General features: G+C 38.8%; 1 protein-coding gene across 1 annotated transcript; it reads right to left on the reverse strand.

Annotated features, from left to right (window-relative positions):
• Window positions 1–3,014: 3,014 nt before the first annotated feature.
• On the reverse strand, window positions 3,015–26,448 carry LOC113105933 (retinal dehydrogenase 2-like). Its single transcript, XM_026267322.1, has 13 exons — window positions 26,160–26,448; window positions 16,969–17,073; window positions 16,321–16,461; window positions 15,015–15,144; window positions 12,665–12,726; window positions 11,561–11,689; window positions 11,106–11,219; window positions 6,576–6,678; window positions 5,739–5,923; window positions 4,618–4,782; window positions 4,361–4,518; window positions 3,996–4,070; window positions 3,015–3,903 (listed from the first exon to the last, which is right to left on the reverse strand). The coding sequence occupies exons 1-13, from the start codon at window positions 26,274–26,276 to the stop codon at window positions 3,831–3,833; spliced, it is 1,557 nt and encodes a 518-aa protein (XP_026123107.1). The 5' UTR covers window positions 26,277–26,448; the 3' UTR covers window positions 3,015–3,830.
• Between the last annotated feature and the right edge of the window lie 1,039 nt (window positions 26,449–27,487).

The following is a 27,487-nucleotide window of genomic DNA, read 5'->3' on the forward strand; positions in this document are numbered from 1 at the left end:
TGTATTGGCACATGCTTAAGCATTTGGCTTGCATTCGTACATTAAGTTAAAACAACAAATCAAATGATCAAAGAATGGAATGAAAAGTCCTGATTTCAAAAATCAATGCATTTTGGAGATGCCAGACTCCTTGGGGAGCTTTGAGCTTGTGCAGATTTATTGCATTGTTAAAAAATAAAAACAAATTATCATTCATCTGGCCGTATCTCTAGTGATCACATATCAGACACTTATGATCTAGTTTTAACATTGTGTTGCTAAAGTCTATGTGTATCAAATTCCAAGAATTTGTTTCCTAAAAATCCTGTTAATTTCTCAAGTAAGATGCTGCTAATAATTCATGTAAAAAATATATATAAATAAATAAGCTTGTGAATCACTTGTCATTAATACATCTGTTTCCTGATTTTAATTGCACAAGGGGCAGGTGCCCTTTTTGACAGTGAACTTTTATTTTAAAATATGCCTTTGGGACAACAACACAGCTGCATCACATTTTTAACAGTGGTACATGGACTGCCCAGAGATGGGAAGTGCTCTGTCAGGAAACCTTTTCTCCCCAAAACAGACTGGAATCTCTTTATCCAGTTGTGTTCCTCCCATGCAGCAGCTGTGCAGCTGGTTCTAGCTGGGAACTGAGCGCAGTACGTCTGCGGTCAGGAGGGACCTCAGCCCCGGCCCTCCCATGTGCATGTAAGGAAGCTATAATGTCATGCAATTGGGGCCGTATTATTGTTGCATGAGGCTTGAGGAGTGATGTCAGAGGAAAGAGGAAACTTGCTAACTCCCAACTAAGGGAGCAGAGGTCCGACTGAAGCTGGCTGAAGCCCAACATACTTCAAGTGTTTTTCTTTTTCACTGCCCCTTCATTTTGTCTTGCTAATTAGTAATGCCACAATGAGAGTACAGGTTTAGAAATAGCAGATGCAGACTGAGGTACCTGCAGTGACGTTTGACTGAAAGTAAAAAATCAAACAATACATTTTGTGAAACTTCTATTCATGTCTTCTGAAAATGTGTTATTGAAAGATGCATCACAATTCTACAGTTCAGATGCAGCATTAATGTATTTTAGATGGTGTCTTTTTTGTTTCTTCGTTTTCAGTGCAAAATATATTAAAAAAAAAAAAAATTCCTTCTGCTGTTTATAATATAGAGATGTATAGCAGTTCTCATGAATCTGTATTTGGAAGTTTCTAATGTGAAATGTTTATATTGAAATCTCTTTGATTATATGCATTGTCGAATAATATATATATTTTTTTTAATGTACATTAGTATCTTGACGGACCATGCACATAACTGAATTTTTTTCTGAAACTCTCAAGGAGATTATTGTGGGGTTTTTTATCAAGTGAGAGGTCTCCATTAGGTCTCTAGTTAACTTAATTGATATGTAGGAGAAAAGATTGAGAAATTTAAGAGCTCTCATGTGGAATTTGTCTCTCCCGAGGGAATGAGACAAACTGAAGGAGATTTTGAAGCGGTCCAAACACACTACTGTGTGATTCTAACTGATCTCTGAGATATGGCAGAAGGGGAGGAAGTGTCTCCCTCTGGAGGAGGAGCTTGTAAAGGGTGCTGCAGTTCTCCAGTTCCCACCAGCTTAGCTTTCTCCGCTTATCTCGATGAAGACAAATGAACACATTCTGGTGTCTAATGTTGCAATCTCATTTTAGAACATCTGCATTTATAAATGTGTCATGCATTAGTTTTATCAACTTTTTGGCAAAGTGGAGAAAATCCGTAGTTATTTAGAGAAGATTAATTGGATTGGAAATGTACGCCAGCACCTATTTGAGAGATAATACACAAATGTTCTATTCATCCTCTGGTTCAGTAGATGGGAAGGAAGGTTATATGGATCTATTTGACCATGAATCCTCTGAAAGAGCATAGGCTAATGATCAGTGAATGATACTTATCACACTCCATAAGTGCTTCATCTAATAAATGTATGTCTCAGAGGAGAGATATTGGAATTTCATTCATGATGGATGCCGTCTCGCCATTTAACCTTGGGCAGAGTCCAAGCTGGTTGAAATCTGGATCCCGAATGAGAAGCGATCATTGTGATCATTCTCACATTTTGAAAAAAAGAGAAATTAGTCTTTTTGAATTCACTATGCACTACCAGAGTCATACAAATACACTCACACATGAAGTCTGTAATAACGCCATTTATTGATTTATCATGTTTTTCTTAGTAAAAACCAGCTATTTTACACTACTGTCATGTAGAAATATCGGCGTGAACTTGGTACACTGTAATCATATGAGACTCCAGAGGATTATAAATCCTATTCAGCAGACTCCTAAGGAGGGAAGGGTCGATGACACCATTGTGCAACAACGTCAAATGGATTAAACAATCCTTGTAAGGCCTTTCGCCTGCAACCTTCCAACACTTTCCTGTGTTGATGGGTTCACACTTGAAAACATGCAACACTCTCTTTGAGGTGAAACAAACCACTTTTGTTCTTCGATTGTTGTCACATACTAACTCATTAGGAAACGGTTCAGACTAATTTCCATGCGATCCACAGGAAGGCGAACTATCACTGTAGTGGTCTTTCTTTGGTCTAGTTCAAAGCTCTGTGCTGTCCTTCTCTGCTCTTCCAGATCCAGACCAGTGTTGTGTAACGTAGCCAAGTCTTTTCATCATGCATGTTGGTCTGACTAAAGCTATCAGCAGATTGGCTGGGCTGCTGGGAAAATCCTCTGTGACTGTTTCTTTGGGAATGCAACTTCTAAGGTAGTTGCACTACTGGATGCTTCTTTTATCTGGCTCACGTTGCTCATATCTGAAGATCTCTTACCAAATAATTTCTGACTCAGCCTGTTCTCGCCCTGGTTGACATAAATCGCAGTACTCAGAGTCATCTGAAAATGCAACAGCTGAAGCACCAACCCCACCCCCCGTCTTTTACTAATGATTCTTTTTTTCCTCAGTCATAATTTCTCAGTCATTTTGCTGCAACAAGACCATTAGAAAATCACCTTCAAGAGAAGCCTTTGAGTAAAACATTTTAATGAAGAAATTACTCTATATCTTAACTTCTATATTCATAGTACATAATTCTTCCAACCTAACAATAAATGGGCATCAATAAGGAATCATTTGTCAAAAATACACACCGAAGATTTATTTTTTGTATATTTTTTTCTTTTTTTTTGAGGTTTACATTGGTCAAGACATCGACAAAGTTACACATAGTAAAAACAACCGAACAATGAAATGAAAAATAAAAACACAAAGCAATTACACAAATTTTAGAATTAATACTCATTCAAAGAAAACATCTTTTTTTCTGAGATAGAGAGCTTCAGTGGTCTTAGTAAAAACGAATATGCCTACTAGATTTCTACCCAGTGGAAAGGCAAGTTAATTATGAGGTTTGAGAATGGCACCCCTCAGACACAACAGACCTCCTCTGGCCACTTGCCGTGGGAGATCATCAGAGAGAGTGGTCGTAGTCTGTTAGTGTCTGCACGCTGCTGGTGCAGTGGTCAGAAGCGTAGCCCTCTTTCACCGGGACTCCGAGTGCTTTAGTACGGTTAGTGGAGCCGGCGAGAGGAGGCCACAGCTGGAATGGGTGGAGGCAGTTAATTGTGGTGTGGATGTGGAGCTGCTAATGGACGTGGGATGGAGATGAAAGGTAGTTCATGACAACAGCCTATGAAGATGCAGGAGAAGAGGTGCTCCAATGCAGAAGTGATGGGTGGTTACTGTGTGTGGCGTTTTACCACTATAGACAACCAAAGGATAATGGCTAGTGGTTAACCTCAGAGGAGGACTTCCCGCTGCTAGGAACGTACGTAGTTGTGTTTTAGGATTTCTTCCCTGAAATCTTCATTGTAATGGTTTTCACCTCTGTATACTCTTTCATTCCGATCTCCCCCCTGGAAAATGAAGAAGAACTGTGTCAGTGGAAACCTAATCAAATGTATAGAAAACGCAATTGTGATGCTATATTATTTATAAATGCACTTACAGTTCACGACCGTTGCCGGACATTTTGAATCCTCCAAAAGGACACTGGCAGCTCATGGCATTATAACAGTTGATCCTGCACAACAACAACAAAAAAAAAAAAATCACATTTTACATTCAGTTCTGTGACATATTAGTGCGATTTCAGGATTTCAGGTCTTATGGAAATCTTTCATTTTCACACAGAATTGCAGATCATGTGAATTCAAAATGCTCATTACCAGCTCTTTTTTTTACAGTAAAAAGATCTGATCATTTTTTCATGAATTAAGGTATTAAGTCTTTTTTTCTAAAAAAAAATATCAAAGTTAATATTAGCCAATAGGTGAAAAAATTAAATTAAAGGTGAAAAACCTTAACTCTTACCAGACAGTGCCGGCCTGCAGAGCTGCAGAGACAGTCATGGCCTTGTTGAGGTCTGTGGTGAAGACCGCTGCTGCCAGACCATATTCTGAGTTGTTGGCTCTCTCAATCACTTCTTCAATAGTTTTAAACTTCATAATCTGCTGAACTGGCCCAAATATCTAAAACAAAGTAGGGTTTTTATTTTTTTATTTATTGTAATACTTTGAACATTTAACATTCCAAGTTAGATTCAGGAGTCAGAGATCAATCAAACTTACCTCCTCCTTGGCAATGCGCATGTGGTCCTGTACATCAGAGAAGACTGTGGGCTCCACAAAGAAGCCTTTAGAAGGAGGAGCTTTGCCGCCACACTCCAGTTTAGCTCCTTCAGTGATGCCGCTCTGAATCAGCTCCAGTACACGACTCTGCTGCTCCGCACTCACCTGACACAGTCAACACAGACATGATCAGCTACTGAATCCGGTCTCTTTATTTCCTCTGACTATTGGAACAGGCACCAGACCTTAATAATAATCTGGGTAGATTATACAGATAATATAACGTCTTTTTTTGATTATTAATGTTTCATTGTACTGCATTTTTTTATTTAAATTCTTTTTTAATGATATATGTTATGACATGAATTTTGAAATAATTTTGTAAGATTAAAAATATTATTTAGGTATATATTATTATATTACAGCATATCCGTTACATTACCGTGCAAAGGTTTGAGTCGGTAAGGTTTCCTTTAGTCTTAAGCAAATTTATTTGATTAAAAAATGCAGTAAAAACAGTAATATGAAATATTATTACAAAATATTATTACATTTTAAAATAAGTGTCTTCTATTTTAACATAAGTGTCTTCTATTTTTTATGTTAGTGCATAAAGTTACTGTCTCTCAAAAGAAAGAATCAACTGACGTCAACATGAAACAGTAGCATTTTCCTTGCCCACTTGTTGGTTTTTTAGCGTCGATCTGAATGAAAATGCAATTTCATTTTTTGCCACTAGGTGTCACTTTTTGAGCAGTAAAAATAGCGGTTTCCCTGGTAACGCTGTACACAAAGCAGCACTGTGCTCACAAAAGCTGCTTTATCAAGCATTACAGGCATGATGACATGAAAATGAGACCAGTCTGACCAATCACCGCAAGACTGGCATCACGCAACGAGGGGGTTTGGAAAAATAAATAATTGACCAAAAGTTTGGGAGTCGTTGAGCAAGTAAGGTAAAAATATATGCATATTAAAAGAAAATGAAAATGATTTTAAACCTTACATTCTTGACAACCTGTTGTTGGGGGTCTTCCAAAACCAAAATATTAACCTTTCTTTGCCTATTATAGGGGACCCTTTAATTATTTATGATATTTAAGCAATGAACAGGGTGTTACCTGAGGTCCCTGCTCAGTGGTTGGGTCAAACGGATTTCCAACTGTCCTTATCCGCGCTCTCTCAACACTCCTTCGCACAAACTCCTCATAAATGGGCTCTTCTACAAAGATACGGGATCCAGCGGTGCAGCATTGACCACTATTGAAGAAAACACCCTGATGGGCCTGTTCGACTGCCAGCTCAACTGAGAAAGTGAGAAAACACATTATTAAACATCTGACAGCAATGCACTATCATTTAAATTAAACAAAGAACAGCCCAAACAACAGGTGATAAATGAGCAATGTAGCCCCTACATGCCAATAAGTCAATTATTAATAGACTTGGAGCCATACTTTTCCAGTTAAACAGCTGTTACATATCTCTCCCCAGTTTTTTCTGGTGTGTCTGTGTTTATGCACGCATACATGTGAGTATGTGCATCTGTGTGGGATAAGGGACACCTGGGAAAAGGGTGACAGGCTGTGGCATTTGAAGGGTTAATGGGAGCCGGCAGATTTACGGCTGTGGTGTGATGCGTCCGGGCAGGGTCCATTCAGCTGATTTATGGGGGCCGGGCTCACGGCTGCTGAAAACATTTAAAAGCTCTGACTTGTGCCTTGGTTTGGTGGGCTATTTAGATACAATAAGGGCCAAGGGTTTAGGAAGTGAGATAAGCTCTTTTGAACGAATATGGGCCTCTTGGAAACATAAGACACTCCATTTTTTTGCCCAGCCACAGCTCTAAAAGATCCCCAAAGGTCTTTGATGTGAGAGTCTGTGGAGTAGCACCTGTGCACAAACTGTTGCAGCGGGACAACAGGAGGCCAGCCGTAAAACAGTGCCTGAATACTTACAATCAGCATCTGCAAAAATGATGTTGGGACTCTTTCCCCCGAGTTCTAGCGTGACTCTCTTCAGATTGCTCTTTCCTGCTGCTTCTTGGATCAGCTTGCCTACCTGTGGAGAGAGAAGAGTCGCTTTAATCACCAGGACGTCACAGAGGAGCCTTACTAAATCTCAACATCAGTGGGTTGCTGTCATTAATAAATCCTGTCGCATGAGAAGCCCCCCTACAACAAGGCTACCAGCACCAGCACCATTATAAGGCCCACGAGATTGGGCTCACATCTTAAATATCTATTAATGCATACGGTGGCAGCCAAAGAGAATGGAATGTCCTACACGCAACAGTATCTGCTGGTTAATCGAGAACAGGAAGAACCGACCGCAGGTTTGTGTAGGATGCTCAACACTGTTTGGAGCTACAAAATAACAGTGAAACAAGACCTTTAAAATGCATTTATTGGCTTGGTTAGTGCATAAATGAAAGCGTATGTAGTAATTATTGGTCTGGTTTTAGTTACTCTGAGCTTAAGGAGCACGTTTCTTTTTAACAGGAGTCTACCGTTTCATATTTCCATGTCGTATGCTGCTCTTCCTTGAATCTCTTCTCTTTCACACTTCTTTTCACCTAAAGTTCCACATTAGCAGTGGACTGGCTCTCATCTTACATGCTGTTCAGGCCTGTGTAAGCACTGCAGACATCGCACAGCTGCTGTCCATGGCACTGCTTCACATCACAGAGAACAGTATGCTCACGTCAAACTATTCTCTTCCAACTGCATGTGTGTGGAAGAGAGAGAGAGAAAGAGAAAACCTCTCACTCTTCACAGCCAATTCGGCGTTTTAGAGGCTGGTGAGCCGCACTCCTAACCATAAACAAACATTTGTACATTTTTCCTTTCCGCAAAACATACTTACTGACAGTGAATATTTTCTCTATCTGTTTTCCATCAGATAGCGGAAAAAGAAAGGGAGAGGGGAGAAGACAAAGGGAAAACAATCCTCGGTTCCCTCTGACACGCACGCTTAGTGGAAAAAATGCACGAACATAAACGCCTACCTCTCACAGATACTATATGCATATGGGTGTTGCTCTCAGTTTTGGGAAGCTACTTTAGTTTTTATATATACACTACAGTGCAAAGGTTTGGAGGTTGGTAAGATTTTTTTATGTATTTTTGAATGAAGAGTATTATAAATATTCCTGTACTGTTACCAAGACTGTGTATGTTTTTGCAAAAATACAGTTTAAGATAGTATGATTATTACAATGTAAAATAACTGGTTTCTATTTTAATTTATTTTAAAATACAGTTTATTTTGTATGATGTCAAAGCTGAATTTCCAGCCGCCATTACTCCAGTCTTCAGTGTCACATGATCTTTCAGAAATCATACTAAAATGCTGATTTGTGATAACTACCACAGTTTAAAACTGATGTGCTGTTGAATACTATTATGGGAATTGATGAATAGAAGATCAAGGACAGCCTTTACTTTAAATACAAATTTTTAATCACAGCTTTAAATGCATTTACTGTCACTTTTGATCAATTAAATGCATCCTTGCTGATAAAAGTATTGATATATTTTATATTTTAAAAAGACTTGCTTATTGGTGGCTATCTTTGAGCAGTAGTGTATAACTATCCAGTGATAGCCTATTTATTCATACATCTGTTTTTGAATGAATGAATGGATGAATTAATATATTCACTTGAACTGATACATTAACATTAAAAACAAATATAATATTCACTTGTATATAAAAAAAGGTTTTTAAAAAGTGAAGGTAAAACAAAAAAGAATCTTAAATTAAATAATAATAATAATACATATATAAAATGTTTGTAACCATTTATGTAAGATAAAAAAGAAATCACATTGCACACTTGTCACAAAGGGGCTAGACTCCACAAATAGCAGCAATGTCATAATACACCAGAATGCCTAACTCCCTTGGAACCCCCCACCGCCCCATCCCAGGCCTAGTCCTCCCTTATACACACGGCTGAAGTGACTCAGAGTCTGTGTATGTACACACATGCACAGCATGAGAGATCTGGGCTGCCTAATCAAGTCCAGAGGAGAGCTCAGCATCACCCACAGCAGCAGTGCTGACGTGAAGAGAAGAGCTAAAGTAGTGAAGAGGAAGGGCGAGAGGGTGGGGTGTATAGTGATGAGTTTCCTGTGAAAGTCAGTCAGTGGAAGTGTGGGTGAAAACGGGTGGGTTGGGACCGTTTTCAGAGTGACGCTATGATCATATGAGGATCTGTGTGGCCTGTTGATGTTTCTTTCTCAGTCACTGCATTCTTGTTTTATCAATGACATTTTGATTTCGGTAAGAGTTTGGAATATTTTTGAAAGAATTCCCTTATGCTCACCCAGGCTACAGTTATTTGATCCAGATCGCAGTAAAACACTAACATTACATGTTAAAATATTTTAAAATTGAAAGTATATCTTTGATGGCAAAGCTGAGTTTCAAGCAGCCATAACTTTCAATATCTTCAGTGTCACATGATCCTCATTCTGATTTAGTCCTCAAAAACATTTCTTATTATTATCAATGTTGAAAGCAGCTGTGCTGCTTAATATGCTTGTGGAAACAATGAATAGAAAGTTTAATATATACTGAATTTATTTGAAACAGAATTTAATGGCAACATTAACATAGGCCGATATAAAAATGTATCTGCTGTCAGTTAATTAATTTAATACATTCTTGCTAAATACAAGTATTAATTAGTTTAAATGAATTATTGACTCCAAACTTTTGAAAGGTAGTGCACATTCAAAGTTCAGTAAAAAACTGAAATCATTAAAGTTAAGTTTTTGCAAAGCCTGACTAACAGACCCAGATAACGTGATAATGTGCATCATGTGATTTATTTCAAAGAAGACAGGTAAATCCTGTATTTAATTCTTTAAATATTTACATATTCTTGGACAGACAGATAAACATTGTTGCTCCACTATATAAAAATCCGCTGTAACTCGATTATAACTAGGCATTTAAACAAACTCACTTTTCCGGTCATCTAATGGCGTCATAAGCTTTAGCTCTGTCTATTCTAAACATCAAAAAATGTACTTCAGTTAATAACTAAACACATGCTACAAGTGTAAGAACAGATCAAAACATACACTGAAAAATTTGATTTATGAGAGGCTGTAATTGAATTAGGGGCTTAAGGCTTCTTACCAGTGAGGCAAGTGTAGCTAGAGATAATCGCTGTTTAAAATACGCTGTCACAGCAGAATTATGTCGCTGTCAGTGAAGCCTGTTTTCAAACGGTAAATTCTCTGTGCCTAACATGGTGCCTATTTTCAGTCCCTGGCTTTCTATTAAATTTATACAATTGGCTTCAAAGAATAATTTTTCCTCTGGGGCCACAGTGTAACTGTCTAACGTCTGATGTATAGAGCTCAATAGAAAGGGTAGTCATTATACAGTATGCACAGGACACTTATAAAGAATAAATGAACTCAGGTGTCCAACCAGACTGAGCGACGTTAACAGTACATATGAAGTGGGGGCATTGTGTCCAATCCTTGATTCTGTGCCGTGCTTATGACGGACCACCTGTGGATTAACATCTCACTGCCATTTCCACCTAAAACCTGTTTATTAGAAATTATTTTGGAAAGCCAGGTGGTCCGGTGTGAGAGCATGTGTAGTATGAGACAGCAGACAGAACCCCTATAAACACAACTTCCTCAGGCTTCTCATTAGTAATGGGGTATAAATGCACTAACCCTTCACTGTCAGAAAAAAAATTACCTATAGGGGTCCAGTAGCTACTCACAAAGGGCAGTTCTCTCAAAAGTACAAGTTTGTACCTTACCTACCCCTAAAATGTGCATATTAGTACCTTAGAGTAGTAATATGTACCCAAAAGGACCCAATATATATTTATCAAGTGGAATTGTAGAATGAACTGGTGTGATGTAATTTAACAATATCAGACCAAAAAGCAGTTTGTTTAAAGAATTTAAAACATCTTGCCAAATCTCGGTCTTGTAAACACTTTTACATAAAGGATGCTCCGTTTTAACGTGAAAATCTTCTGTACTTTACTTTTGTTCAGTCTGCTAAGGTCAGACTGAACAATATCCATGTCGCTATGATTACATGCTTTCTTAACTGCTATTTTCTCACTGCTGTCACTTTTGTTGTGTTCTTCTTTTTATAATTTGGCCTTTAAGGTACTTCTGTGAATCTTTTAGGAGTAAACAATGTACAAGGTTGTCCTTTTAAGGGTACTTTCCCAGTGACAAGCTGTAGTACCCTTAAAAGTAAAATATTTGCACATCCCAGTGGTTCCAAATGACTCTACAAGTTTGCACTTTGACACATGGACTAAAAAGTTTAATGTGACACCCTGCAGTCTTGTGCACTTCACTGATGCCTGAATGAAGACCACAAGATTGCGAGTCCACATCAAAAGTGCCATTTGAGACAGGGCCCATGTCACACCGTCGGAAAGGAGGATGAGCGAAGAGGGTGTGATTCTTCCATTTGTCCGATAGGAAAATTACCTCAGTCGATCCTGTGAACGCCACTTTGTCTATGCCCATGTGCGAAGAGATCGCGGCTCCTGCGGTTGGCCCATAGCCTGGCAAAATATTGACGACTCCCGGTGGAAACCCAGCCTGTGAAAACAGTACGAGAGGAAAAAGCTTTAGACGAGAGCTGAGCCAAGAACACCACAGGCTGTGGAGGGGGAATCCAGACCCACCCCGACCTCCCTGCAGGCCCTGTGGAAGAAAGGATGGACAGAACTTCAAAAGGAAGAGAAGAAAATAGGCCTCTTAATCCAAGAGAAAGGGAAAGGCAGAACAACAAAGGTGCAGTTGGGAACGAATGATGAAATAGCACTCATTTGCATGAATGTGTGTTGATGTTGCTTTTTTATCACTTTGATCATTTTATGGCTGTATTATGAATGTAATGTGGTCACTCAAAACAATGTTGTAAAATCATGTTGCTGTACCTCTTTGATCAGAGCACCGATGTAGAGGCAGGTGAGAGGGGTCTGCTCAGCAGGTTTCAGGACAACAGTATTCCCACAGCTCAGCGCTGGCCCCAATTTCCATGCTGTCATCACCAGCGGGAAGTTCCACTGTACAGATATAGGTCAGAAACTTACTGTGGGAGCTCGTTCAGATAACCTCATGCTTCTTGAGAGGATAACAGATTCATTTAGAAACTAAATGTTTCTAAAACAGAGTGATACAGTCTTCCAGTAATTTATGCCTGTTAGTCTCCTACAATCCTGAAATACCTGCTAGATGGACCAGATTTCAGTGGAATATTTGCACTGTTGGAAACAAGTAGTTTATCGTGTCACGAGGTCTAGAGTGGTAAGCACTTCATTGTCACAATAATTTTTTTTTTGCTTCCTCGTTCCTATTTCTGTCCTTCAAGTGTACCTCCCACTCACCCATGCGTTTCTCTTTCATTATTTCTCAGTTCCTTTTTCTGCCTCACTTGCACTGGGCATGACCCCCTCCTGCCAGCCTGTTTGTAGCCAACCGTACGGTGACTAATAAGAACCTCGAACACTTCCAGGAACCTGAACGATATATTTTAAAACTACAGCGTAATGGAAGGAGCTGCAGATATTTTTCTTTTGCAGTTTTATGACGTACATCTGAGTGAAACGAATTACGGTGGGAACTTGGTCAAATCTATCACGCATTGAATGGATGGATGCAGATCTGAATGTAAGCTTCCAGAGGTTTGTAAAAAGGGGAAGGGTTTAAGCAGAATTGGAAAATTCTATCAAATGCCACCAAAATGAAGTCTGTCGTTGAGTTTATTTTTTAAATAAAAAAAAATCACAAGGTCAAAATGTATATAGGCATGGATGAATTATTCACAATAAGATCAATAACATGAATTTATTAAATAGCCTTATAATTTTAGGCCAACTTTAAATAAAACAGGACTTCCCCAAAAACTAAACCACCATACCCAAACCTCAACAAGCCCGGCATCCCTCATTAGGGGTTCAAATAGCTCCCTATTAAGAATTCTGAATTTTTAAGCAAAATATACCATTAAGGAAAATCTAAAATTGGGCCAAAACACTCACAGGAATAATCTGTCCACAAACTCCAATGGGCTCATGTCTGGTAAGAGTGAAATATTCTCCATCTGTGTGACAGAAAAAAAAACAAGAGGAACCATGGTATTAGTCGACACAGGCTAAAATGGTGTCAAATACAATTTATACTTGTGCTTAGAAAATAAATCAAGACTGATACAATTAAATAAAAAGGTAAAACTAAATACACTACACAGAAAAGTTCACATTAGATGGCTTTTCAAGCAAAAGAGCTTACGATAATATCACTGTCTACAGAAGACCCTGTTTTTGTGTTATGGCAACATGGAAAAGAGGGCGATCACTCCATCCCTCGCTGTGGAAACATGCAGTTGGCGTAAAGCATCTGGACGAGAGGCATGCCAGTGATTCATCTCACTTGGTGGCCAGATAAGAGAAGGCCGAAAACACACATTCTGTTTGTTTGTGCTGTAATTCTATTATGGATGAGATTGGAAATGAAATAAAGCAAATCACTGTGAGTTCCCACTATGCAAGTTTGGTTTAGCAACACAACAAAGGCCCAGTGCTGAGCTCCAGCACTGACAGGGGGATTTACAGTTCTTTACCCCTCCATTCTTCATTTTTATTTCTCCCGCTGTGAAACTCGTATCATAACAGCATGCAGCGGCATGGGTGCTTGTTTGTGTAAGATGAGAGAGTGAATATGAGAGAGATATTATCAAATACAAGAGTGACTGCTTTATGTGAAGGACAGTATAGGACAGCATAAGCGCAAATATTAGAGTGTGAGCCAACGTCTGAGAAATGGTGACAGACAGTGTTGGAATGCACAATAATTACAGGGACGGCCGATGGCGGACACCTCTCTCGATTCCCTCTAACCCATGTGGCCCATGTGACGGGGGGCCCTGAATGCCGGCTCCACAGTCTTCCCTGCGTACACATACTTGCACACTAATGGCTGCACTGTGACATCAGAGCTGCAAGTCTACTGCTGTCCCGTAGTCTCCAGGCTCCCTGCTGCGTTCCTTTCAAACAACTAAATTAGCCAGAACAGACCCCCAGTGCCCCCCCCCTTGCCCCGTAGTGCCCCCCGGCCCCGTAGCTGTCACTGTGCTCCACCGATGGCAGCGCTCCACAGGAGGGCAGCCATTAGCACTCAGATTTATAACTGTTACGGGACCTCGTCTGTTTACCCTCAGTGCACCTTCATAACCCCACAACATCTCCTGCAGGCCTCAGAGAAAACACAGCTCTACCCCGGCTTAGAGCTGTGGTCTCTCGGCTCAAGGTCAGACTTCCAAAAATGTCTGGGATGGGCCTGCACCCAAAGGTCTGGTCTGCATTCACAGAATGACAGTTTCCAGTCCAGTGCGCTCGTGTCTTCCATGCTCTGCAAAACGTCTGCTTTGCATTGCTGTGTCACCATACAGTTTATATCAGTGGCATTATGTGACTTTGTACATATAATGTACCATCTCCTATGTGTGAAATGTATTAACAAATATACACTTTATGATTCTGACATAAGTTTTTTATGCTCACTAAGACTACATTTATTTGATCAAAAATACATTGTAAACAGGGAATTGAAATGACCATTTAAAATAAGTTTTCTATGTTAAAATGTAATTTATTCCTTTCACAGCAAAACTGAATTTTCAGCACTACTACTCTGTCTCCAGTGTCACAAGATCCTTCAGAAAACCATGTAATATGCTGATTTGGTGCTTAAGAATAATTTCTTATCATAACCAATGTTGAAAACAGTTGATAACAGTGATTTATTTATTTTAATTATTCTTTGATAAATATAAAGTTTAAAAAACAACATCAAGTTGAAATCGTATGTAACATTATAAATGTCTTTGCTATAATTTTTTTAATCAATTTAATACTCCTTAATCAATAACATCATTAATTTCTTTCAGAAAAAAAAATTACTGACCACAAACTTTTTAATGGTAGTGTATACATATACGCACAATTACACGTAGCAAAAAGTATGTGTAAGGATTTATACAAAGGGTTTTATTTTATTATTTTATAGGAAATAAAAAACTTAGTTTATATATAGATAGATATATATTTCATAATTAAATAAAATTTTCAGAATTACATTATTTATGTTCCCACTGCTTTCCTTATTCTGTTTATGAGTATCTGTTCACTGTGAGGTGAAACTTTGCATCCAGGCTAACTTTTGGTCTCTAAAATGCTAAAAAATAAATTATGTAATCTACTTTAAAGACTCCAGACTTTTGTTTTGATATCCTTAGAGTGATGAGACCCCCGACCCCTTCAAACACCTCCATAATTTAAATCCTGTCTAATTCTACAGTGAGAGTTCATGACAGGATGAGCATCATCTTACCAATCGGAATCGTGGAACCGTGGATCTTATCTGCCCATCCAGCAAAATATCGAAAAGTTTTAATGGTTCCCTGGAGGTCCACAAAGAAGGAGGAGAGGAAAGGTTTCCCAGTGTCCAGAGACTCCAGGGTCTGGGAGGAGAGAAGGAAGATGAGAGTGTGGGTGTGTGATGAAAAATCCCTCATAGATATTAAACCTGACACCCCCCCATGATGCATTCATACTAAACATATCGAAAGCACACACTTCCATCTGCTCCCCAAGGAAACATGATCCTCATATAGCATCACCAGAGACCTGACTTTGTTATCTCTGCGTCAGCCAGCCATGATTCCTTATCGACGTGGGATTAGATTGATATAAAGAGTGATTGCAACCACATGGACATCGCATTTTTCTTTCAAAGCAATTTGCTCTGACACTTGTTCAGGGCTGGATGGAGAAAATCTGTTGTTTCAGTCCATTTAAGACCGAGTCTAAACTGTAGCATGAAAGATATTTACTCAAAATGGCTACGGCAGAGAGCTGCATGCACAAAGACAAACATAGCACTTCTGTTTCTGAATCTGTCTCTTTAGACACATCTCTGTGAGTGTGAAGTAAAAGCAGATGTCCAGGGCAGAAAAACGCTGAAGATAAAAGCACATCAAGAAATGGAACAATACCTCTCTTTAACATTTCCCTCTTAACCTAAGTGATCGTTAGCGCCCAAAGGTCACGTGTTTCAACTCAGCGTTGTCATCATCATGGGATTCAGACATTTGCAGGACAAATCAAAATTGTTCGAAAAACAACAACTCCTGTGGCTCCTGCCATGAAGCTTGAATAACCCGGAGGCAGACAGACAGGCCCACTCATTCAACACTTGCTTATTGTTGTGAGCGCCTTTGTCTGCTCAGATGGCTCTGTCCTGTTAAATCTGATTCTCACTCACCGAGAACTGGCATTGACTAGAATGAGACTTGGTTTAATTTTGGTCAGATGACCAGTGGTTTGTGAGTGAAGGTGATTGTTATGAGGGAGTCAAGACCGATGTCAACAAGAGAGCGTTGGTCAGACATTTTGCTTCTAATTGAGCAGAAAAAAACAGCATATGCTGGTTAGGTATGTTTTGAACCATGGCTGCTAGTTTGAGCTGGTCCTTAACTGGTCGTGTGATGGTCCTAAGCAACTAGCTCCTGCTCAGGACCAGCTCATGACCATCTTAAACCAGCTTAACCAGCAGCCATGCTTAAAAAAAATTCCCCCAAGTTCCCCCAAAATCATTTAAATAGAAGTTTAGTTTTTGTGATGGATGAAGTACTCACAGCCAGGTAGGCACTGTCTCTTTCCACCAGGTCAGCTAGCTTAAACAACAGCCTCCCACGTTCAGATGCATCCATCTTCCTCCATACTGAACCCAGAGAGAAGGCCGAACGCGCAGCCTGCACGGCTTTGTCCACATCAGCCTAACAGAAAGGCAAAGAGAGGGGAACGGACAGAGAGAGAGAAAGAGATAGAAACAAGAGGAGGATAGAGACAGGAGAGCACTTAATGATATAACTTTATCCTGTAAACAGGTGTTTGTCCACCTCTGGGACAAATGAAATCCATTCATTCCGGATGAGTCTCAATGACTTCCCCAGTTGCACGTTTAGGGGGTCCCTGTTTCCTGTTTCCACACTTTCTGCCTGATTTACAGAGAGGAACTACAGCCTCTAGCTTGCTTAACCACATTAGACTGAACTACAGCCCCCTCCCACCCTCCCTCTCTTTCAATTCTGGATGCTTATTCATGCTGAGTGAAGGCTGAAAGTGAGAAGCACAATAGCGGTGCTGGACGACTAAATGTAGTCCAGCTGAGCAATTGTGCCAAACCTGTTTCTGGCAATGGTTTGACCAATTACCAAATATACACTTTGCTGACAAACACACTAGCATGCTAAAAAAGCACACACACACACACACAAACACACCTTATCTGCTTCCTGGACATCACAGATCTTCTCCCCTGTAGTCGGGTTGTATGTGCTGAAGACCTTACCGCTCACAGAATCATGCCATTCGTTATTAATAAAAATCTACAGGGAAAGAAGAGAAATACACAGTTTAGTTTTCACAACAGTGAGGCCCTTTAAAAAATATATATATATAATAATTACTTAAAATCAGTGGTAGACAGTAAAAATGTCTTTTTTTAGTTTTGGTGCACACATCAAAAGTTTCTTGGAATAAACATTTAATGAAAAAAATATGATAAAATATGAATATATGAATATAAAAAATGACTAAACACAATGACTGAAAAAATAAATACAAAATACACAATACAAAATTAAAACAATGATATCAATAATAATAAAACAACATATATGTGTGTGTGGAGGGGGGGGGGGGGCGGCAGCTGTGGCCTAATGGTTAGAGAGTTGGACCAAAAGTCACAGGCTTGACTCTCAGTGCCGACAGAAGTTGTATGTAGGGGGAGTGAATGAACAGTGCTCTCTTCCACCCTCAATACCCATGGCTGAAGTGCCCCTGAGCAAGGCATTCAACCCCCAGTTGCTCCCCGGGCGCTGGATATATAGCTGCCCACTGCTCTGGCTGTGTGTTCACTTCTCACTGCTGTGTGTGTGTGTGCACTTGAATGGGTTAAATGCAGAGCACCAATTCTGAGTATGGGTTACCATATCTGGCAAATGTCACAACTTTCACTCTATATGCATATATTAGTTAATATATTGAGATAGGATTTATGAACAAATTATTCTTTTGAGCAAATTCTTTTATGCAGAATCTTACATAAATTGTACTGGTTGGAGCGAGACCCCAGAGTTCAAATCAATAAGCTCTACTCCTGTCTTCTTTTACTCAAGTACATGATTTAGATACATCTTCTATCCAACACTACTTAAAATTGCTGTAACAACACAAGACAACTGTTTGCATGAGAATGAAGCATTGTAATGCAGAATATGTCAAACACCATCCATAAAATGTGCATCTTTAGGCCCTTGAGGAATTACTGTGAGTTAGTTAGTAACTTCATGATGATGCACAGAATTGAAAGAGACAGTCTTTCTCCCCCTGTGCGTTTCATGGTTGTGGTGTGAGAGGAATCTCTGGGAACCGTGTGCTATTGCAAAGCTGCCCAATATCACTCTCTTGGGAGTGATCCAGCATCCAGACAGAAAGAGGTGGGGGAAAGGGGAAAGGAGAGATAAATCCCTATCAGACACACAAGACACACAAATGCGCCCACAGATAGAAGTGTATGGATACACACGCAAATGCAGAAATACACACAAAAATACATTTCACAACATCACTGCTCGTTTACGAGATCATAAAACACGGGTCGCAATCTGGCGCTGGTGATGCGTTAAAAGAAGCAGCCCGTAAAACAACCGCCTCAGATTCCAAAAGATGGACTTTTCAAGCTCGATAAAGTAGAAAAGAAAAATACATCTTTCTCTATGCACATAACAAGCACATAAGGCAAGTGAGATTTCAATATTCAGATGAAAACTTGCGCAAACAGATGGCACTTAAACCGATTTCAACAAACCGGTGACAGATAAGGTGTTAAAGCATCTGCTGGCAGTGAGCTCTACATTTACTCTTACATAAAACACATTTACTCTTCCTGTCATCTGCATAGAGGAAGACGTCTGGTTCAAAGTGAACCGCGGCCCTGGGCTTCCTCAAGCTCTCCAACATGTTTACTAATGTAAACTTACAGGCTTAAGTACAATTTAACTGGCTGTAAACCAAGAGGCGTGTTTACTTTAGAACAGGTATAAAATGCCAGTTGACTTGGAGGCGGTTCAGGCCCGTGCCTGTGTCTCCCCTAAAACTGGCATGAATAAATCACTCCTGGTCAGGCTAGGTATCAGTCTGTACCGTGCTGATTCCTCTCCGATACATTTACATCAGACTCCCTTCTCTCTCTCTCTCTCTCTCTCGCTCGCTCGCTGCACACAGGCCTCTTGCATTAAGGGGGCCACCTTTAATCTGACTCTCATTTGGAGCACTTCATAAAAGTGTCAGTGGCCTCGTCGAGCCGAGGGCCTGTTACAAAAACAGAAAGCCCCGTAGAGGAGCGAATTAGTTTTAAAATTTATAGAGGCCACTGTGGAGGAATGCCTTAAATCAGGGGCAGACTGTGACAGGCCAGTGGGCCGGGGAAGAATGCAGACGGTGGGTAGCTTTATGCTCTTCGTAACCCCACACTTACGGCACCCCTGAACGGAGGAGAGGGGAATGCTGGGTGAGCCGCGGACTGGGCCACCATCTAAATCACCACTAGAAAAAGGCGACCATTAGAGGCCATTTGGCCCAGTCTTCCCTGAGCTCTGGGGGCTCTCGGACTTTTGTCTCTTCCCATTGAGAATGTTGATAAAGAGCGACAGGCTGCTGCAGTAAATCAACTCTCAAGCTTTCTTTATACTTTGGCTTTGATTAAAGAAAAGGGATAAGAACGCAAGTGCAAAAGTGCAAAAATTCATATTGATCACCGCTTCTTTTCCGTAACCCTGCTGGAGGCTTCAACAGGGCTCTAAAGAACCTGAGTAATCGTACTTCATTACTACACTTAAGCATTATTTCAGGGAATTGGTATTTTACTATTGAAACTGAATACTTTTAACCCAGTTACTTAGCAAAATATACTTTTTACGTGTTAGAAATGTCATTTAAACACTTGAAGTAAAAAAACAGGTAACAATGACTTAAATCTCCACATTTTAGTCCATTTTAGGGAATTAGCACACCAAAATAAGCTAAAATTATGCAACATTTTACATGCCAACACCTCCATTTCAGTGTAGACACAGTTACGGTCCATATCTGTCCTTGTGTAGACATCATAAAATCATTTCAATTATAGCATTGCTAAATAGGGACAAACCTGACTCAAGTGTAAGCATGGTCGACAAACAGTCTATAAACAACTATATTAATTTGTCAAACAGTAATAATATTTGTTGAATTAAAAGTTTAAGAATTACTAATGACAGATTTCAGGATTCTGGATAGTATTCAGACATTTTTATTATAGAGGTGAACTTTAATTAACAAAGTTTTGAACATCACCAAAAAAATCATACTTTCTTTCATACCATACTTTTTTAATGCTTGATTTTGGCAGACAAAATTTCAGTTTAACGACATTAATTTAAAAATGACATGTAATTTTACTTATTTCTTTGCTTTTGAAACTGTGAGTATGAAAGCTAACCGCCAAGCCCTGACAACTAGATTTTGTTTACAACAGCAGGGGGCCAGAAAATGTATTATCTTGTAAACAAAACAGCCACTTGATGCCGTACACAAACAGAAAGAGAAGCGCTGCCAGTTCATCCTACGCTAACACATTGTACTACAGGCTGTTACGAAATCGGACAGAGTACGGATAGGTTGAGATTTTACGTGCAGGCCACAGCACAAGACAGCTGCAAACATTTAGAATCACTCCATGTTTTTTGATTCAAGCTGTCAGTCTCACGGTGCTGACTGCGCTCATCTGCAAAGCTAATTAGATGGTGAGATATGCAGTGCCTATCACAAACAGATTGAGAAAGAGGGACCCACGGCGAACGATGACAGCATCACTAGGCTTATGCTCCTTATTGCTGAGATTTTTTATCACCAGCATTACTTCACACAGGAAAGAGGGTTATCGGCCACAAAAGCAGGAGGTCGACTTTGTTCCTCAGGGAGTGCTAGAGCTAGAGAAGGGTCTTTTTGGGGGGTGACTCGAATGACTCTAGCAGTTGTAGAATGCTGATCCGTTTCTCATCTGCCCTGGCGAGCTCTCTGGAGGCTTCGCACAACTGCAGGAGGAAGCGGAGCAGGAACGCGGATGGAGGATGCCAAAGCTTATTCTACAGCCAGCAAAACATCTGTTTGGCCGCCAGCACCTTCTAATGGCTCAGACACATGAGGGATATTTAATGGCAAACATTTTTTTGGACATTGTAAAACGATTTCTTTTTTATATGTGCGCTTTATCTGTGCTTTCGTGGAACAGGCCGGGATTCCAGAGCCAGAGGGATCCTAACAGGGCACCTGCAGCCCGGGTCTCGGTCTGCACAGGAAGTTTCATATCCTTTCCTGAGCAGCTCACATTCACTCTGTAACGGGACACACTTCAAGATGTTGATAATTACTGATGCTACAGGAGAAGAGGGAGCTTAAGATTACATGTCATGTTCTCACTCTCTCTTTTCTGTAACATAATTCATTGCAATTACCACAAGTGAAACATCGAAGTGTGCAACAAATGTTAGTCTACAGAGCAGGTTGACAGGGACACCCCAACTGTCAATCTTAGTTACCATTACATACTAAAAGTGTAAAAATGTAAGTCTGAAGTGATAAAACTTTTTAGGAATTTTTTTTAACATTAGTTCATGAGTTAGTTATGAACTAAAAATCCACAATATTTTAGTATTTCAATATAATGATCAATAGCATATTTAGTATCAATTTAACATATTAATGTAGTATATGAATTACAATTATGAATTAACATATTATAGATTATTATAGATGAATAATCACGTTATCTACAATAATAAATGGTGTAAAAATTGTGTTAGGTAGTGATACATAAGTAACATTACCTGTTCAAGTGATAGCTCATCCAAAAATGTTGTCATAATTTTTTAAACTTAAGTCAGTTTTTCTTTAATTTCTCACTGAAGAAGCAAAGTCATGCAGATTTGGAACAACATGAGGAAAAGTAATGAGTATGTGCACTTTTGGGTGTAGTATCCCTTTAACAAATGAAACAACTGAAGATTTTTTTTTTTATTATGGCGAAAAATATAAATGATAATATACTTACTTTGTTAATATAATATAATATAATATAATATAATATAATATAATATAATATAATATAATATAATATAATATAATATAATATAATATAATATAATATAATATAATATAATATAATATAATAATACTTGTTTAGCATATCTGTGCTAAATTTTAATAAAGTAGCTGGAACAAACATGCTATTGTTAATAATACAAAGTAAAATTAAGCATTTTGTTCCTGAGGGAGAAAAACAGTGCAAAGGCCAAAGATAATCAGTGAGGAAGATGTGAAGAAAAGATCAAGAGTAAGAAAGGGAGGAAATTTTAAGTCAAAGCAAAAGAGGGTGAGAGAAAGAGAGTCCTCACTGTGCCGCTTACAATAAATCAAGCTTCTCAGTGTATGCTCTACTTTGGCCGCTGTTTGATGTGAAGAAATGGTGGGTTTTGAAGTGAAAATCTCCAGAGGTATGGGACAGACTCTCGTAAGTCAGGGCCACTGACCCTAACAGTGAGACACGGCCATATATTACACCGTGCTGGACAGCTTCTAGAGCAGAAACCCCCCCTGACTCCATCTGTACTATCTCATGCACTGACGGATTGATGGGGCCTACCTCATTCACTCAAGCTGTCTCCCAGATTAGTTTACAAAAGTCCTCACTTCAGCGCCATACTACTGTCCTGGCTGGACGCTTAAGCCCTTAAAATATAAAGACAGGTCCAACAAATGGCTATCAAGTGTCTTTTTCTCCATGAAGCTCTCTCAGTATAGAGAAATGAACACATGCACCAACAAATTCGAAAATTCCATTATTTACTCACTCTTATTTTTGACAAAAAAAAAAAATCAAGATATTTTGGACTGCATTAAATTTCATTGCATGGACAAAAAAAATCGTATTTTTTTTATAGTGACAACATTCTTCAAAGTATCTTCCACAGGTTTGGATTAACGTAAAAGTGAGTAAATGATGAGAGATTTTTCATTTTTGAGTGAATTATACCTTTTAAACCACATTCATTAGAAAACCCCTACAATTCTATAGATTATCTATACGTTTATTGAATATCACTGATAAATTCCACTGACTGCAAACCACATCTAATCCAAATGTGCAATTATCAGTTGCACAGTACAGGGGAAAGTGAGAGAGTAATATCCTGTCTCCTGTTTCCTATCTTCTTCCAGGTTTTAATCTCAAGAGTCTGCTTCACTTTTGTGTCCTAACTGAATGGAGTGAGCAGATCATCACCCTGCCTGCTGGAATCCAACACCTCTCTTTCAAAAAGACTCCTGGGCCCTAATCAATTACACTGATACACACCTATCAACATAACCTTTCCTTTCTTTTTCTCTCTCCCATCCGAAGAGAAAAAAAGAGGAGAAAACATCCATAACCAGCCATCACCGGAGACAAATTTATGGCTTCCTTAGTGCCATTAGCAGCCCCAGTGGGCCAGCAGACAGAGAAAGAGAGAAAGAGAACTCCTTCAGCAGACTAGCTCTCCCGTGACCAGTCAAACACGCTCTTTATACACTGTGTGGAGTCAAGAGGAGATTCTGATAGACTGTAAAGCATATTGAGCTCAGGAGTCTGCACCAAACAACAGGACTCTGAGAAATATGCGTGTGATAAGTGGAAGCTCGGCTGTAAATGTTCCATGGAACGGCAGATAAGTTCCCTATCAGTGTTTTCAATCTGAAGTCTGTAACAAATGCAGGTGTAGTAACCGTCACATAATAGGCATAAATGTAACTGGTGGGGTAAAAAGTTTACTGGGGAGCACAAAGTCCATGTTATAGCAATTTTACTGTCATTTTACCGTACTAGAAACCAACCAAACTATCCAGGTTATTTCAATTCAGCATGTGAACAAATTAAAAACTAAATAAAAAAATTGCAGCACTCATTATATCGATTGTTAATCTTATTTTAAATTAGTGCTGTCAAGCAATTAATCACATCCAAAATAAAAGTTTTTGTTTACATAATATATGTATGTGTACTGTGTATATTTATTATGCATATATAAATACACACATACATGATGTTTTTTCCAAATATTAACTTGTTTATATATTAAAAAAATATATATAAAAAACTTATTTATAAAATACATTTAAATATTTATATTCTTACATTTTATATTATATCTAAATACATTTGACATATAAACAACATATTTTCTTAAATATATGCATGCATTTGTTTGCATTTATGTATACATAAATATGCAAAGTACACACATAGCAATGTAACAATATAACAATGTTTCTTATTTTGGAAGCGATTAATCACGATTAATCATTTGACAGCACTACTTTAAATAAAAACATAATAATGAAACTTATAACTATAATATAATAGAAGCGTTATGCTCCATAAATGTATTATTGGAAAAAAATAAAATAAAATATATAACTATGACTATGTCTGATAACCATACGCTCGCATACAACAAACCATTAATTGCTGTAAAACATGTTTTGTAATGATTATTGTATTAACTAACTGAATTAGCTTTCATTGCTTGATATTAATTACTTTAAATGATTCAGTATTTGCATAAGTGGTTGACACTGATAGAGGAATAAAATGTTCAGTATGCCCAGTAATTATATTTCCATAACTCAGCGTCTCTGGCATAAAGCGCTGCTCATTAACAGCAGAAAACACAACTTAAGAAGTCTCCAAGGAGTTTCTCTAAAATGGCTTAACCTCAGACTTACACAAATAATAAAAAACTTGGCTCTACATTTGAAAGAATAGTATTGATTGGACATATTTGGACTGTTACATCAGAGCCTGTGCTGCGCTGCACCAGGCACACAAAATCAAAAGTGAGAGGGGGGTGGGGATAGAGAGAAAAGACCAAGAAAAAGAGGGAGATGGACAAGGGTGTGAAGGGAGTTCACATCACTAATGCCCAAACAGCAACCCACACACACCCATACAGCCAGCACACAAATTCCTAAGTATGAATCCTTCTCACACTCCCATGTGCTTCTGAGAGCAGATCTGCAACGAGAGCAGGAGATGCAGGGTGTGAAGTCACAGGTGTCTCCAGCTCTTGCTCAGGTTGAACTTCACTCTTTTTACCACGGTGATAATGGCCTGCGCTGCACTTTGACTTATCCTTTCACCTCACGGCAATAAAATTATTACCGTCAAAACTGGCATAATATAAGATGACCTTACCAACAAAACAAGAGAGATTATATTTAATAATCATTTTATAGAGTGATTCAGCACTTCTTTGTCATTTTCAGAGAGATTAATATAAGATGCCTACATTAAAATGATGTAATAACTAATGCTGAAACCTCATTACATCAGAATAAGCCAAAAAGTATTAAAGTATCTAAAAATTCATGTGAAAGCCCAGACTTTGACAAGTTGGCATACTTCGCCTTCTTGCCATACTAAGCTATACTTGTTATCAACCCTGCAATTTTAGTGGTGTAAAAAGTTTCTGTTTTAAAGGCGTATCCCTGAAGACTTTAAACACATTTAAAACAAGTGGTCATAAATTTCGTACACATGCTGCGGCTTGTAAATATTGTCATTGGGCTTAGGTAAAAGTTGATCACAATAATAAACAAGATCAAGATCACAATAATGAACATATGGCGTGTTTGTTTTTTTTTCCGTCCAGAACATAAAGAAATTATGAATAATTTAGATAGCCTACTAGGCTGAACTATAGACCGTTGCACATAAGTAAAAGGAGAGATAGAGGCGGACCTCTAACGCGCACCAAAAAGCATGTAAAGTAGCATACAGTCGTAAATAATAACAACCTGTTGAAGGCAAAACTTCTAAATCGGTTTAATGAGATTATTATTAAAGCTCTATGGACTCTCGTTTGTCACTCTAACAAGATGGAGAAAACTTTCATGATCGATGCCCTTCTGTAGCTATTAGATAACGCGCAGCAGATCTGGACTTTCACACTCTTTATATGTATATAAATAAATTCAGTCGATTTGATTAGAATAGAATAAAGAATCGATATACTTAGGTTATTGCAAATAGCACATCATTATACTGCGCACCAAAAGAATAATCCATATAGCCAAAACTTGCTATTTGTTAGCAAATGCATGTGCACACAAGCTTCCTGATCTACTGTACTTAAGAGCCGTGACATCTTAAGACTAACACTGCTACATTCGGTTTAAATGCGTGAGTATGAGCCTGCCATCTATGCCATGTTCTTGATCATTGATTTGTTTGCGCGCAGTCAACTACAAATCAAACGTGTCACCTAATCGAAGTATGCATTTCCCGTTTAGGCAGTTTTAGGATTCTCACAAGAAGTTGTAAAAAAGTCTCACGAACCTTAGTGTACTTGATTTCAGGGTTGGGTACCGGCGAGGGCACCAGATGAAGAGATGCCATGAGCGCAGCCGGGTCGTTCTTCACCTCTCCTGGCAGTTCAACTTTACTGGAGGTCATTGCGTCTCTTGAAGATGCCGGTTGGGTTTTTTTCTGCCGATTTGCGATTACTACTTTGGAATCCTTCCTGTGTTTATAACCAGGTGTCAGCCCTGGTCCATTTTTATTGGGCAGAGAATGGGGCCGTCCTCCTAATATAATTAAAATGGAGCATTTACATAAACTAGCCTACTCTCTCTCTCTCTCTTTCTGACCAAACTGAGTGAGAGAGATACCACCCACTCTCAAGACAACGGTATGTAGGAGTATCAGGATTTATCAGGAAGAAATTCAACTGACAGGCAGTAGTAAACTGCACTGTAAAAATGTTTTGTCAAGTAACCTGAAAATGTGTTTCACGTAAATCTAAATGGTCAGTATCAAGTCAAAATAGTATAGGCTACAATTTTATTGTTTAACACACAACTGAATGTTAACACAGACCCGTTTTAAGGCAAAGATCTAGTTTTAAAAATAATTTAATGGTATTTATTTCATATTGGCCGTATTAAACACACATTCCATGTGTTTCCGAGGACAAAAATTCAAAAATGTTTTTCAAATATTTTTTCAGTCCGAAAAAATGTTAAATGTTGTTTAATACATAATACATTTTCCATGCTCTAGCTTAAATGGTAGTAGGCCTAGCTAAAAAACGCCAGTCTGGTGGTCTAAAATTGTACAGTAGGCCATTCAATCTTTTTTTTTTTTTCAAACTAGGCTATAAATATCGTATATTTTGCATACAGTATGTTTGCTATCTGAAATTAACAATAAAAGTAGGCTACTAAATAAATAAAAAAATAAAAAAATAAAGGTTATAGCTTGGCTTTCTCTCCGTTGGGGTGCAAACTGTCACGTAAATGTTAAAGTTTTCTTTGGAAAACCCCGTTTGCCCACATTCTCCTGTTATACTGTCTATCTCGTCAGAATGTTATTCGTCTAATCTACATCAAGCGATCACAGGTTATTTCCTCGTCGTCCCTCCTGCAGCGCCGACTCAGTTAGCGTTTACCTCAGAATATCCAATAAACATTAAAGGCCATCTAAAAGGGCTTTTAACACTCTCAAAAAGGTTGTGGTTTAAAGGATTAGCCAACACAGACATTCACACTTCCACTGTGTAACTGCTGGATAAGGAAGCTCTTCGAAACACCGGATCGCAGCAAAAACATCTACGATTATGTCGCAGATAAATAAAACAAATAATCGCCTTCACACTTCCGAAGCGT

This window comes from Carassius auratus, chromosome 7, assembly GCF_003368295.1.
Source record: "Carassius auratus strain Wakin chromosome 7, ASM336829v1, whole genome shotgun sequence".
Taxonomy (NCBI): domain Eukaryota; kingdom Metazoa; phylum Chordata; class Actinopteri; order Cypriniformes; family Cyprinidae; genus Carassius; species Carassius auratus.

Bases quoted from the DNA above. Each gene is read 5' to 3' on its own strand.
- LOC113105933 (XM_026267322.1), bottom strand. From the start codon at position 26,276: ATGACCTCCAGTAAAGTTGAACTGCCAGGAGAGGTGAAGAACGACCCG. The intron at 12,727-15,014 runs GTAAGATGATGC...TCTGTCACACAG, and splicing joins CGGTTCCACGATTCCGATTG to ATGGAGAATATTTCACTCTT. The intron at 4,519-4,617 runs GTAAGTTTGATT...ACTTTGTTTTAG, and splicing joins TGCGCATTGCCAAGGAGGAG to ATATTTGGGCCAGTTCAGCA.